This window comes from Crocuta crocuta, unplaced genomic scaffold (assembly GCF_008692635.1).
Source record: "Crocuta crocuta isolate KB4526 unplaced genomic scaffold, BGI_CrCroc_1.0 scaffold548, whole genome shotgun sequence".
Lineage (NCBI taxonomy): Eukaryota > Metazoa > Chordata > Mammalia > Carnivora > Hyaenidae > Crocuta > Crocuta crocuta.
In genome coordinates this window covers 2,187,465-2,202,997 of record NW_027528725.1, presented here as the reverse complement: position 1 = coordinate 2,202,997, position 15,533 = coordinate 2,187,465, and the positions used below count along the sequence as shown (strand labels likewise).

At 37.9% G+C, this 15,533-nt stretch overlaps 1 protein-coding gene across 2 annotated transcripts in view; it reads left to right on the top strand.

The window, feature by feature from the left end:
• Positions 1–15,533, top strand: part of EPB41L5 (erythrocyte membrane protein band 4.1 like 5) — a 128,692-nt gene that overhangs the window by 53,296 nt on the left and 59,863 nt on the right. The window contains exons 15-17 of one of the 2 annotated variants that reach the window (XM_077755300.1): positions 3,050–3,092; positions 3,492–3,607; positions 7,251–8,004. In XM_077755300.1, coding sequence (XP_077611426.1) covers positions 3,050–3,092; positions 3,492–3,607; positions 7,251–7,431 — 340 coding nt within the window. In that variant the 3' untranslated portion in view covers positions 7,432–8,004. Of the gene's footprint in view, positions 1–3,049; positions 3,093–3,491; positions 3,608–7,250; positions 8,005–15,533 lie in introns of those variants that run through there. The other variant, XM_077755299.1, reaches the window with a different exon arrangement.

Genomic DNA, 15,533 nt, shown 5'->3' with positions numbered 1-15,533 from the left:
TTTCTGCCTTTCCTGAGTTGCACTTTTATTTTCATTGTAGTTATTTATAAGCTACACTTTTAAGAAAAATGGTGGAGCGATGTTAGAGGTATCCTGTACTCTTTGAACTATTTTATTTGTTTTTTGTTTAATGGATCATGTCGTGCTTCCCTGAGAAAGAGGCTAGTACAGAATATTAGACCTTCAAATAAAGAAGATAACCTGGTGAATTTAGCAGAAATGTAAACAAAGTATTCAAGCAAGAATATGTAGTTGAAACTTAAGGTGTTTATTTGTAAGAATTTATCCTTTTTTAAGTTTTTTTTTTTAAATAACATGTTTCTGACCAAAAACCTTGAGTATGGCTCTGTAATCTCTTTCCTAGAATTAAGATTCATTTAACTTTAATAACAAAATTTTCTTTTCATTTCTTTTTTNAAAGTCGGATGCTTAACCGACTAAGCCACCCAGGCGCCCCTCTTTTCATTTCTTGAATAATGCTTTTGGCTCTGGAAAATGCAGCACAGATGGGGTATTTAAACAATGATACTTTATTTTTATTATTTTTTGCAATGAGCTTTCAGAAATGAGATGTAGAGGGGGACCCAGCTCTCTTGAAGGTTATTTACCCCTTTCCCTAACACTGCTCTCGAGAGGACCTGAGTTGGGACTGGCATGAATGCCCTTTCGTTCTTGCCCTTGTAGTCCTGTTTGCAGGCACAGTTTTGCTCCAGGGAACCATGGAAAACAGGACTGTTTGAAAAAGCACAGCTATTTGACCTAAAACGCTTCTTGACCTTGTACTGTGCCTATTTGAGTAACAGGCTTTTAAATTGGTTGATGTCAGTCGTTTTCCTTGTACTATTTTATCTTCTAACTAGTCCCCGTGAACCTTGACTAGTAGAGAATATCCTAGGGAGAGGTGACATTTTAAAGGATCGTTCACATTGCAGTGATTGGTACTTTTTGTACACGCTTAGCAGACAGAATCTTGAAAATGGAAAAGAGAGGAAAAGAAGAAATGGAGGAGACGATGAATTGAGTGTATTAGGAGGAAGAGGGGTCAGTTATTGTAGGTGTTCCTTTGTTTGAAAGGGGGAGCTTAGGGTAGGTCGGTAATGAGAAATGTTTTACTTTTATATTAGTGGAAGTGAAAGAATGTCATTACAAGAAAACAGTGCTTTCTACATTTCAAATTTCTGAAAACAGGGAGCTCTGATCCAGTTAAGCTCACTTATTAGAAGTACTTTTTTTCATGTTATGATTCATCTTTTATTCATCACCTGCTGGAGTTATTCTCAGTTAAAGGAAAAGCTTCAAAGGGTAACCAAGGGGATCATCTAGCCAAGCAGATTTAATGAGATTTCATACTATTTGGGATTATGGTTACATAAACCAGCATAATGTGTTCTGGGAACAGTGATATTAGTCCAAAGAAACCGTGTCTGACAGGTATATACTTTACAGTTGTCTTGACAACAGTTACACACTAACTAGTATTTTTTTTTAAGCCTTTTTTTTGGGTCAGTGTTACTTGTGTTTGGCTAATATTAATGCACTTAACCCTCCTGTAACAGTTTCATGCCAGTGAAGAACCTGAAGTTTAGAGAGCAGAACTGGTGGTAGTGGAAAGCTCTTGTGCCAGAATTTGAACCCACTCAGTGCTAGTGAAAGTTCTGGTGACTCAACTTGTAACAGAGATGTAGGTAATAAAATGATAAGATATAAAATGGGTTCATTTTCATTACCTAGTCTTTTAGCAAGGCCTCTTCATTCTTGAGTTCTTTCTTAATTGGTTGTCTTTCATCAGATAGGTTTTGTTTAACTCTCACCCCTTTTAAGAAAGGCTCTTAAAGAACAAAAACAAGAAAGAAGGAAGGACGGAAGGAAGAAAGAGAGAGAAAGAAAAGGAAAAGAGAGAAAGGAAAGAAAAGTTCTTAGATGTTGTATTAAAAGTTTGGTTTGAGAAGATTTGCCTGTTTCCTTTTACTAGAATGACATCTTGTCTGGGTATAATATTCTTGAGTATTGCTATGGAGAAGTCTGTGCCAGCCAGATACTGACAGTGATTTCCTTGTAATTTTCCTTGGGTACCATAAGTATTCTTTCCTTATCCTTGAAAGTCAGTAATTTGATAGTGAGGGGTTGAATGCATTTAATTCTCTATCTCATTTTCCTGGAACATAATGCTCTCATTAAATCTGTAGATTATTTTGTCACTTTCAAGGAATCTTATATATGTACATAAACATATAATTTTGAATGGATTTTTCAGTTACTTTTGTTGAATTCTTTACTTGAGGATGCAAGTATGCTTAGGTTAGAGAAAGTCTCAAGTCAGTAAACTCTTTTTTCCCTTTCTTTTGCTGTGTTAATATGTCATCTTTGAGTTATTTCATTGAATATATTTTTTTAAAGCTGTTCTGAGGTTTGTTTTTGTTTATTTTGTCATAGATTGAGTTTTTTAAGTGCTTTTGGTGGGGGGAAGGAAGGAGGAGGGAAATGGGTACAGCCTAAACTAAAAATTTAAAAACGTATTTATAAGTCATTTGGAGTGGAAAGTATACAGAAAGGTTTCTAATTTTAAGTTTGTACTAAGGCCTTTTGAGTTATAAAATGCTGAGCTGTTGCTGACACTGGAAAATCTTGTGAGAGGGTAGGAATATACAAAAGAAGTGACACAGGTAGGTTTATGTGGATATTTGTGCTTAATGCCTTGAGTTTAAGGAATCTTCCGTGCTGCTTTTCATTTTGCTATCTTTGACGGATCCTGTCCAAAGAATAAGGTTGGTAGTGAACTACACATTTAAAGCACAGTTAGAATGCAGGTATATAAAAATCTCAAATGAGCAGATCATAGCAAAACAGATGTTTGTCTATGAAAGCAAACTCTTTCTGGGCGTCTTACATTCTTAGTTTTGGTACCAACAGTACTTTTTCTTAATATGCAACAAAATAATCAATGTCTTTAAAAAGTAAAGCTACTTTAATTAGTATATGTATTATCTTACAATGTGAAGCCCTAGAATTTTGTATATGGTTTTTTAATAGATGCTTTTCCCCATTACAGTGTTCACAATAATGTTTCAACTCAGAGTAATGGCTCCCAACAGGTAAGATTTCAGCTTCAAAAGAACACTGTACTTAATTATGACACACACTGGTGGTATTAACTAAATTTTCATAGTGGCATAACTTCAGCAGAGTTTTGTGTGTTTTTCTTATCTGTAAAGTGGCTCAATATATGAAACCCTCTGTTATTTTATTATCTATGATGTTATAAATAGAACAGGTATTCTATAGAACATTTTCTGTTCCTGTAAATCCTATAAAATAAATAAGACGGTGATAGTTAGATTATCATTTATTGCTAAGGTTGAATATAACATTCAGGCATTTGTTTACACTGCGTTTGTTCAGTATGTAGATAGTATTCCATTTTAATGTTCTGTTTATTCGTGATGAAGTGTTTTATAAGTAAAATAGATGATTTTTATCATTTCTGTCCAAAGGGTTGGGCTGTGAGATCCACCCTGCCTGTGGCTTCTTCTGTTCCCTCTGGTCCTGTGCTGGCAGAGATAGAGAATCTTCCAGTGAATCCTGGGACAGACCAGCATGACAGGAAATGGTTTGTTAACTCCTTAAACAAGCATAAAATGTTACTTGCTTAATGTATTCTAAATTCTCAGCCCATAATCCTAGAGTACGTGAAATATGATTGGAAGCAAATTATTCATATTTGTAAGCTGAGCCGAAACACACTATTGAACAGGCAGATTGGGATTGGGGAAATAAGGGATATAAATGAAGAATGGAATGCAGTTACTTAATTGAAGAACATCGGTCAGCTCTCCTTATTTTGGTTAGTATGACTGGGAGAGTGGTGGGTGATTCTCTGTGTAAAAGGGCTTCAGTGCTAGTCAGAACATTTTTACAGATCCATACACAAAATATGTTCATTATATGTTATTCCACACGACCTAACGCTACTGCTTTGGATGAGTTTTTTCGTTAAAGACTGAAGGTAAAGCCAAACGGGAAACATTCTTATCTAATAAAGCATGAACTACTCCATTTTGGGGGGTTGGAGAGATAATCTGATGACAGAGAAGATCTTTCATTTGCTTAGAGTCCCAGGGTCTGTTTTTAGATTCATGCACAAATATGAATACTTTGTGGCTTATTGGAGTGTAATCAGCAGGGTGCATTCTTTGCCGAATAAACATATGTGGCTTGGAGGGCTCCCCGCGAATTGCTTGATTGAGTGATCATGTTGGTTGCATCATCTTTTCAGGTTGTATGTCTGTGAAATGAACTTTGATAATTCATAGGATTTTTCTCTCTTTTTCTCTTGCTCTTAGTTTGTTTATACCTGAAATCTAATGAGTTTCTGTGGTGATCTCAAGGTTTGGGGCAGCTTTCTGTGCAACCGGTTCTTCCTTCATGGTGGTGGGTCAACGGTGGCTGGTGATTATTTTCAGTCTTTGCTATGTAATTGTTTTTCACTGTTGTTTTGGCTTCACTAACTTGCAAGGTGCTTTTGTTCCTCATGGTTGGGCATATGTTTACTTCAGTTCCAAGTCACTTGATTAGTTTCTGCGATTGAGGGAATCCTCCCCCCTCCCTCCCCCCTTTTTCCCTTTTCCATTTGCCTGAGTGTGGTAGGGATACTTTGTGTGTGTGTGCATGTGGACACACGCTTCAAGTGTAGACAATGAGGTTTCTAAATGTCAGATTTTAGTCTTTATATTTTTAAACCATTAGAAATAGTTTTCTTCAATTTTTTACTGAACACACAGCTCCACTAAGCAGCTATGTTTCATTGCCTTGATATTAGCACCAAGTCCTGGTGGCAAGGAAAGCAGCACTGAGACTTCAGCTATAGAAGAACTGCCTTAATACAAGCTTACCTTTTATACTAATATGGGATGAGAGGTTTTGGGTTTTTTTGCATACTGTATAATGACACTAAATCTATATTGAGTTTTCTAATTTTAATGGGCACATACTTAAATCTGTTTAATTGATTCATTAGGCACTAAGTTCCTTTGACACAACCTTTAGAAGTAGACAATCCTGAACCTGAGAGTATTGAATTTCAAGGAACATGAAAATGTGAAGCTGTGTGTCCTTCCTTTATTTACTCACGCTGAGACCTCCTTTGCTGAAACGGAGCAAAATGACCCTGAAAAGCTAATGAGCCTCAGCGAACGTCAGCCTTGGCGCGGGGCCGAGCACGCAGGCGCTCTGTCTTGGAGCCAGTGGGTTCCCCAGCCTGAACTTACACTGCATTTTCTATTTTACTTTTTGTTTCTGCATGCTTTGTTTGTTATTAATGCTTTTAAATGAAAATAAAACAGTCCTCCTTTAGAAAGTGATAAGTTAATAAAATTTGGAAATGCTCCCTAGATTTGAACAATTGGGCAGAATAACAGACTATAATCAAGTAGATCAGTTTTAACCATTTTAATCTAAACCTATGTCACGTTCAGTTCTTCAGCTTTCTCTTGCTAGTATATTCTACATGGTACCGTTATTTCCATAAATAATTTGATAGTAGTGTAGATATTCAGAGTCCGATATTTAGAGTATCACCTTTTGAGAAACAATTATTATATTTTAAACCCATTAAACCATTTATAAACCACAGCAAAAACAGAATTGAATATTTGGGAAATCTTGCATATATTGGGGAGACCATAACCCTAACTTAATGTCTTATATTTAAAAAAGTTTTTAATGTTTTATTTATTTCTAAGAGACAGAGACAGTGAGAGCAGGAGAGGGTCAGAGAGAGAGGGAGATACTGAATCTGAAGCAAGCTCCAGGCTCTGAGCTGTCAGCACAGAGCCCGACGCAGGGCTCAAACCCACGAGCTGTGAGATCATGACCTGAGCCAAAGTCGACTGCCCAGCCACCTGAGCCACCCAGACGCTGTATATTGAGGGTGATGAATTTTATGGGATGGATTTGCTGAACAGATTGTATATCAGTTGCAGGAAAAGATGATTTTATTGAATAAAACCATTCAAGTTTGTCCTGAAAAATCTGAAATGTAGCTCATTTCTTTTCAATTTCCCTAAGGAAAAAAGGTGAAGATTTATGTTTTAGTTGAGTTAGGAAAGTGTCATATTTAAAAATCTATCTTTAGACCCCTTTTATAATTGGGGTGATTTTTTTTTCTTTGTAATTATCTTAAATACATGCTGCCCTTTTTGCTGTGTTGCAAAACCTTGATCTACTGAACCGTGACCAATGTTTTCTTTCTACTGGAGGACTCTGGTTATTTGTAACCAGGAGCTGCTTGTATGCATGCTTCATCCTCATAGTTCTGTAGGTCTGTTCTACGGCCCTGTGCGATAAAGGGTTTCTTAACATACTAAACAGCTCCTTGGAGGGGCTTTATAGTCTCCTCACGTTATCTGTACCTGTTGAATTTCATTCTGAGGTCCTGTGAACCTTGATTATAGAAGGAATAGTGATTCTCCATTGTGAATTGGAAACACTGATGTAAAATTACACGGCCTCTGAAGGTAGTTGTGGAGTTTTGTTTCCTGGATTTCAGTTTTGTGAAATCACTTAATTTGGGGAATAATGTTCACAGTTGCCCTTTTCTGTATGTGCCTTTGTCCATAATTTACAATTGTCCTTTTATTTTATTATTTTTTGTAATGTTTATTTATTTATTTTGAGGTGGGGCTGGGAGAGAATGTAAGCATGAGCAGGGCAGGGGCCGAGAGAAAGGGAGAGAGAGTCCCAAGCAGGCTTCTCATTGTCCGTGCAGACCCCAACGCAGGGCTCCATCTTGCGAACTGTGAGCTCGTGACCTTAGCCAAAATCAAGAGTTGGATGCTTAACTGGCTAAGCCACCCAGGCGCCCCAAATTGTCCTGTTAAATATTTGAATTAAGTCAGTTATAGATATTTTTTCCTTTTCATTAGAACTTCAAACAGTGTTTCTACCTTTGATTTTGGTACCAGCATCAGGGACGGATAGAGTGTTTTGCTCTTTGTGAAATTTCCTCTTTATTAACTCTGATTACTTATTCATATTCCCTGTTGAGCTTTTCTACCACATGTAACTTTGTTGATTCTCTCCCCCACCCCACCCCCTTTATTCTTGAATGTCATTGCATGTAATGGATGTCAATAACTACTCACAGCTGGTGCATGCCGGTCACACTGCCTTTCTCTTTTGTTACCTCTTACACATTCATTTTCTCCTGTTCCTGTAGACTAACTGTGCTCCCCTCCCACTCCCCAACCATCCAGGCTCTCTGCTGCCGGTGACTGCTGTCAACGTGGTGGAAACCAGTGGAACACAAGGGCCTTGTCCCCACCCCAGCCTGCACATAGAAACTACACTGACTTTGTCCATGAGCACAATGTGAAGAATACAGGAGTCCATCCTGATGTTCATTTTCCCGGCCGTGCAGCCATGACTGAGATATGAGTGTTAAGCCTGTTAGATACTGGAACTCTTTATCATGCGCGTTGACGGTATACATTTTCTAACATAGAGGGTGGGTCACATGAGGAGAATCTGGGAGACCTCCCATTGAGTCACTAGAGGTAGCGTTGGTTGTGATTGAATAACTCTGTGCCAGGGACGTGATGTTAAGAAGCTGTGTACCATCAGCGATAGCGACAGATGTTTTTGTGTTGAAAGGGTATGTGTATCATCATTTTGGAAAGATTTCTCATGATTTGAACATGTGAGTACGTCACTCAGAAGATGTCTCAGGAGAAGGTTTGTGTTTGTGTAGAAGCTGCCTATTGTCATCCTCCCCAAGCCATCCAGATATTGAGGTTAAAAGAATCGGACGAAGAATCCTTCCTATACCGGGAAGGAAGCGTATCCAGGCTCGGTGTTTCAGCCTTTGGCGATACTTTGATAAAACTACTTTTCTGTGCCATTGTTAATACTTCTGCAGTGACCCATGCCTTAATTTCAGTTAAGTGCCTAAGATTCTGTAATTGTAATTAATGTGATTCTTAATTAAAAGCACTTTTAGTTTTTAACAAATGCAAGTATTTTAATTTGCCAAAAGGTCTAGAGGTCACATTAATAAGGTGATTCCCATAGAGAGATAAATCTGAATGGCTACTTTTGCACAATTAACTGGTTAACCAGTGGTTAACTGAATTTTGTTACATTACTGCTGAATGGTTGTACACAATGGAAAATGTATTCACTTTTTTCTTTTCATTTTTCTCCTTTCTTTTTCATCTTATGCATCTGATAGCTTTCCCAGGTTTTCAGCAGCCTTATAATCTGGTCTCGTATGACCTTTAAAATAAAATTCTAAGGCCAAAACCATACCACTTTCAAATGGATTGGATATATTACTATTTTTCGTCCTTCATGAATGAGTGTAATTATCCAAGCTCTTTGATTTAATTCTTAGAGGCAGATTACCTGAAAAAAGTACATTTCTAATGTAATGAGAATTGATGTAAGAGAAGCCTTTTCTATAGTTCTTAGAAATTTTAACAGTTTCCAAACCTTAAAACTACATATATAGTTATTTGAANATATATCATCCTGTTTTCCTCCAAAGTCCTTATTTCTCTCCGCTGGACAAACACATGGGTTTCAGAGGGCCTTATTTTTGGACTGTTGGTTGTCAATAGGAAATATAAGTAAGCAAAGTTAAATAAGACATAGGAATGAAATCTATAAACAAGTTTCAATCTGTGAGTTTATCACAATCATTTTTTTTTTTTTTACAAATAGTTTATTGTCAAGTTGGTTTCCATATAACACCCAGTGCTCATCCCCATATCACAATCATTTTAAGAAGACAGAAGCTCAAAGTATTCTTTAGCACATCCTGTAAACCTGTAAATATGCACAGATCCATACCTTAAATAGCCTAGCTCCCTCCCTAAATCTATCGTCATAAAGCATGCTTAAAAATGATCACTAACGTATGTCCCTCATAGTTGTTTTAGTCTTTACATGGCTCCGATTATAATTGTTAGGCATTGTTGATGGTGAGTATTTTTCTTTAAAACAGCAAACTTGAATTATAACATTTTAAGCACAAAACGCTGGTTTGTGGAAAAGATTTCATGGGTGTGACTATGATTAAGAACCTCCTATTTCTTTAGAAGTTTTTTTTTTAATTTGTTTTTAGTGTTTGTTTATTTTTGAGAGAAAGACAGAGACAGAGCATGAGTGGAGGAAGGGCAGAGAGAGAGGGAGACACAGAATCCGAAGCAGGCTCCAGGCTCCGGGCTGGCAGCACAGAGCCTGATGCGGGCTCGAACTCATGAACTGTGAGATCATTACCTGAGCTGAAGTCGGATGCTTAACCAACTCAGCCACCCAGTCGCCCCAAGAACCTGCTATTTCTATAATAGAAACCAAAGAAGTGTACAGAAGCCAAAGAAATAATAATAATAAAGCCTTTCAGGCCTTTTTGTAAATCCCAAAGTTTGACTTTTTGTACTTCAAATATATCTTAGCAGAATCTTAACTTTGGGAATTAGGGAAGGATTGTTGCAAATAATAGAAAAGTAAGATCTTCAGTTTGCATTGAAAGTGGTCATTTCTATAGAATTTGAGTTAATCAGTAATGTTACATTTAAGTGATAGGAGAATCACATGGTTATGTTTTCTTTGAAAACCTAACATAATAGTTCATTTGTAAAGTCCTGATAATAGAAGCCGGATTGGAGGAGGAGATGGGGAAAGTAAAGGACTAAGACTGGGTGGTAGTAGAATCCAATTTGTCTATTATATGTGAGTTCTTATATGATCCAGGATTTCATATCAAGCATTGTGAAAATTCTTGTTACTGTTATTTTCAAGATACACATACTTCCATAGCTATGAAGAATTTTCAAGTCACTCATTGTAAATAAATTGTCACCAACTTATTTATATTTTGCATTTTATTATGCCTTAAGGGTTAGTGGTCATACATTTCTAGATTAGGAAACTAGTATCTTCTAGAAGTGCCTTAGTCGGTCACTATCCTTTTGATCAGAAGGAGCCAATCACACAGAACTCTGGGACCATGTGATTCAACTTCAGCACTCTGGCAGATTTTATTTAACATAATTAGTTTCAACATCTTGAATGAGGTTGATTATGTTTTAGCTGCACTTTTATAAACAGAGAAACTTACAGAAACACAGTAAAGCTAGTGATCTTTATACTTTCAAACATGAAAATAAACAAGATTTTGTGATTATTGTTTCTTTTGATGGTAAAACCACTTTAAAGGCTTTTACCTATCTCTGAGTGTAGGCTAACCCTTCTGACCTTGATAGGGTAGTCACAGATACACTATACTTTTAAATGGGTTTATAGAGAAAAACTTTGTCCTGCTGTGTCTATGTCTATACTTTAAAAAGCAGATGGTATACAAACATTCTAATACTGAATATCATCAGCATAATTCATATCCTTTTTAGGTGGATTGTAAAAGTTAATTTAAAGGGCTGACCCAGGAAATGTTATTTATAACACTTGGGTGGATCTTTATTGTGAACATTGTCCAGGATGTAAAAAATGCCATGCAAACATCAAGATAGAAAACTGAAGTGTCTTCTGAATGCAGGACAGGCAGGTAACTTGTTTCATGGGATAAACAATGAACTGGGCCTTAATTACAGTAGTTTCTTTTACTAGAGTTTTACATATTTATTTGGTTGATCTGCTAATGATTATGTTGAGTAGTAGTCTTGTTTTATCACTTTGATGTATCCTGATGTCGTGTATCACATCTTTCCATCTTGCCAACACCGGGAGATACATGAGGGGGTGGCAGAAAGTCTTGGACGATTATGGTGTCTTGGGTCTTGGGTTTCAGGAGGAAGAGGAGTGTTGCGATGATTGGCTTTACAGGAATAAGAAGACGGATCCTCATCTTTGGTCCCTTTACTTGCATATGTATTCATAGACGCAAGCTGAAAAGCCGGGGGTGGCTGTCCGTACTCGGACAGCTTGTTCTGACGGTGGGAGCAGTAATCGTTTTAACCATGTTGGTTGGGGCGTACACTTCATTTTGAAACCATAGTTCACTGCTTGAAGGGTTGTTACATTTTATGTGTTAGGCTTTGAATATTGGGTCTAAAAATGGTAATATCAAGTTGCATTAATTTGTTTTATATCTTGGGTATATAGGGCTTGTCATGGGTTTGCAAAAGTAAAATCCTCTCCTATTAATAACCCTTAATCTCTTTACCACCACATACTTCCTGTATTTTAATGTAAATTATACCACACTGTCAGACCTGGCTTCCAGAATGCTCAGCGCTTCATGTGAGATACTTTTACATAAGGGATAGAATTTGAAGATACTTTTGGGGTGAGGAAACCTCTCTCTTTCTGTGTGTGTCACTTGTGGGCTTCTGTCTCAGTATAAAATGTGATTTGTCAAATCCTTTCTTGTTATGAATCCTATAATATTTTTTCTAAGCTCCCTTTTTCGAAGAACATAAAAATTCCTCATTCTCTGTTCACATCAATTATCTTTTTACTTTAGTCACACGAAATTATTGTGAGAATAGTGTTTCACCCGCTGGACATTAACTTTGGTGATAGAAATACTAGGGCAAGAAGCATGTCACTTTCACAGGAATATGTGTTCTATAACTTCCTTTTTTTAAATTTTTATTTATTTTTATTTTTTAATGTTTTTATTTATCTTTGAGAGAGAGAGACAGCATGAGCAGGGGAGGGTCAGAGAGAGAGAGGGAGACACAGACTCTGAAACAGGCTCCAGGCTCTGAGCTGTCAGCACAGAGCCCGACGCGGGGCTCGAACCCACGAACCTTGAGATCATGACCTGAGCTGAAGTCGGACGCTTAACCGACTGAGCCACCCAGGCGCCCCTAACTTCCTTTCTTTCATTCTCACTAATATGTAATACATTTTAGCTGCTTTGAGCATTTTGGGTTGGTGGGAGTACTGTAATATTAGCCTTCCTAGGGAACTAGTGAAGAGAAGAACATTTCAAAAGAAACTGGTGAAAGGAAAAAAAAGCTTCTGTGGCTTTTTTAATGATACATTTTTATTTTTACACTGAAGTAGAAAAGCAAGTGTTCCTGTTTTTCCTGACAGAATTGTTCTCACAATTTTTTATTAGATAATTACCTAAGCTTTTGTGTTCCTAACAACAAGCTGTGGCCTTAAGTTTAGGTGATGGGACTCAAGTGAACTTTTTACATTTTGTTCCTGACAGCTGGCCAACATTTGTTTATCCTGGCACGAAGAAGAGAGCTCTGACTTGGAGAACAGCATTCTCCAGGAGTGTGACTGAGGACTCCCTTGGCTGTGTAATAAACCCACACCTCCTCCTCTCAAAAGCAGGTTTAGCAGCTGCAGATCTTCTTTTTTGTTCTTGAAGGAATTCTTGTTTGTTTTGTTTTTAAGTAATTTTAATAAAGAAGAGATGAGCTAATGTACGCCTAGCATTTGTAGGCAGTACAGATTCCTTACTAAGGGTCTGGTCTGTTGACTAGTGACTGATTATTGTTAATATTAAGTGAAAAAATATTTTCAGTTCTTAGGAATGGGTGGAGTAAAAGAAAAGAATGAAAGGTAAGGGATGATAATAGGAAGACAGTTGATGGCCTGACTTGCCTTGTGGAACTGGCTAGAACACTATTCAGAGAAAGTATGGAGAACATCCCAGGATGTACAATACCACATATATACCATTACTTCACTACTCAGAAGAATTTCCTATAACAAAGCTATGTTTGTAGCCCAACTGTTAGCTACAGGGATTATTTAAATTATAAACTCCCTAGGAGTTTGGAGATAAGAACTATTTTTAACAATTTACATTAATTCTTTCTGGGAACGCCAACATCAAAACCTTTGGAAGTCTCTAGAAAGACTTGTGGAGATTTGGGTACTGTAGAATATCCAGTGTATCACTTTAAGTTGCACTTAACAGACAATAGCAATAGCAGTTGATATTTGAGCATCTTGGAAAGGCATTGAATGTCGGTGCTAAGGAGTTTACATTTGGTAAGGAGCCCTGGGCCAGTCATCGCAAATTTTTAAGTTGAAAATTGGAGAGGCTTCTATTGAAGCCTCTTTTTTTTAAAAAAAATTTTTTTTACACTTATTTGTTTTTGAGAGACAGAGAGAGTGTACAAGCAGGGGAGGGGCAGAGAGAGAATGAGACACAGGATCTGAAGCAGGCTCCGGGGTCCGAACTGTCAGCACAGAGCCCGTTGCAGAGCCCGAACCCACAAACCACGAGATCATGACCTGAGCCAAAGTCGGACGCCCAACCAGCTGAGTCACCCAGACGCCCCTGAGATCTCCTTTTAAAGTTCACCTCATTATTTGTTGAATACCTACCAGAGCATCTCCTTGTTCCTCACTTCCTCATACGCAGTCATTTATAATTACTCCTCTGTACGTGCCCTCAGATATCTTGACTCCCCACCTGTTGTACACATCTGGTTCACTCCTGGTTAAATCCAGCTCTGTCCATTCTACATGTAGATGGAGAACGTAAAATGCAACATCGTTGAATGGTCTCTACATTTTGGCCACTGAGCTCAAGTGGGTCTTTAGAACCCCTGAAACCTGAAGCCCTACCATGTTTTCTTAACCTATTCATTCTCACACATGCTGGCAGTAATTTCTCTTCTTTCAGACTTCCACCACCTCTTCACCTCTCACTCCTCACTGTCAGTAAATGACCTTGCTTCCTAATTTCTTGAGAAAATAAGCAACCAGAAGAAACCTGTACACTCCTGCCATCTTCCAATGAATTTTTCTCCATTTGGTCATATATACTCTGCTTTTCCTGCTCTTCCTCTAGGTGAACTATCCATTCTCTTATTTAAGTCATACCTCTTCGCTTATCTTCTAGATCTTGACTCTTAGCGTCACAATAACATCATTTCAGCAATTCTCCCTTTGTGCTATGGCATCATTTTTTCCCCCTCTACTGGAATATTCTCTTCAGCACAGAAACTGCCTATGATATCTAATATTATTAAAAAAGATACCCTCCCTTGAATCCACTTTCCCCTTTTGGCCATTCCCCCATTTCCTTGTTCCATTTACAGTGGAACTCCTTGCCATGAAAGAATTGTCTATACAGTTTCCTCTTCTCATTCTATCCTGAACCCGTTCTAATCAGACTCTGCCAACTAAGCTACTGCACATGATTGTGCAGGTGCTGTCCTGCACACGAGTGTCACATTCGAGAGGACAGTGATCACATATTTGTGACTGATTTTCCAGCAGGTGGCACTAAATTTCTTGTTCTCATAAAAGCATATTCTATGATAGTTTTGTAAGAGATGGAAGTAGTGTGTCTTCGGGAAGGGCATTGCTTAAATCCACATGAAGGCTCTGCATGGGCTAGTAGTGTTACCGCTCCGCCAAAGGAGCTTTTGTTCACAAATGACCACCTTCCTCATCTTGCATTAATCTTCAGTCCAGTTAGCATTCATGACAGTCACTCATTTCCTTCTTCATGAAATGCTGCCTTCACTTAGCTTAGGGACACCACTCTCTTGTCATCTGCCTCACTCGCCATCATTTTTAGACCCTTTTTTAGTCTCTCCTTATCTCCCTAACCCCCTAAAGATTGTTTTAGGACCTTTTTCCTAACTCATTTCCTTGGTAATATCAACTAGCATTATGGCTCTAGGTGCCATTTATACACTAGTAATTTCCCATTTTCTATCATCAGCCTGGACTACTTTGTTTCCAGACTTCTGTATCCAACTGCCTACATTGCTACTTAGATATTTGATATAGGCATCCTAATTTTAAAAAACTTTATTTTGAACTAATTGTAGGCTTACAGAAAGTTCAAAGATCATGCAGAGAGCTCTCATGTCCTCCCTCATTAGTCTTCTCGAATGTTAACATCCTACGTAGCCATGGTACAATGGGACTGTTCTCAAAAGAAAGGAATTAACATTGGAACGGTGCTACTAACCGTGGACTTTGTTCAGATTTCACCAGTCTTCCCACAAACGTTCCAGGATCGTATCTAGCCCCCTTCCATCTATGATTTTCAGGTTTTGATGACCTTTTGAAGATGACTGCTCAGATACCTTGTAGGATGGTCCTGCAATTTGACTGTATGTGATGTTTTTCTGTGATCAGATTGAGGCTATGGGTTTCGGGGGGAAATCCCACAGAGGGTGCTATTGGGACATCCCAAATTTCATATGTTCAAAATTGAACTCCTTATTCAACTTTTCAGATCTCTGCTATTTTCCCTAGCTCGCTAATTGGCAGTTCTGTTTTTCCTTTTGGTGGGACAGTGTGTCTCGGACTCCACACCAGAACCACTAAATCAGAGACTGGAGATAAGGGCTGACAATTCTGTTTTCATACGCTCTCCTGGAGGTTCTGTTGTGTACTAAAGATTGAGAGGCACTGGCTTATGTCATAGCCCCTAATAATTCTCTGGACTCGGCTTTGTTTCTCCTCATCAGTCAGTAAGTTCTGTTAGTTCTTTCTTCAAAATAAATCCAGAATCCCCAACTTGTCACCATCTCTACTGCTCCCACCCTGTTTCTTTTTAAGTTTTTTTTTTTTTTTTTTTTTTTTTT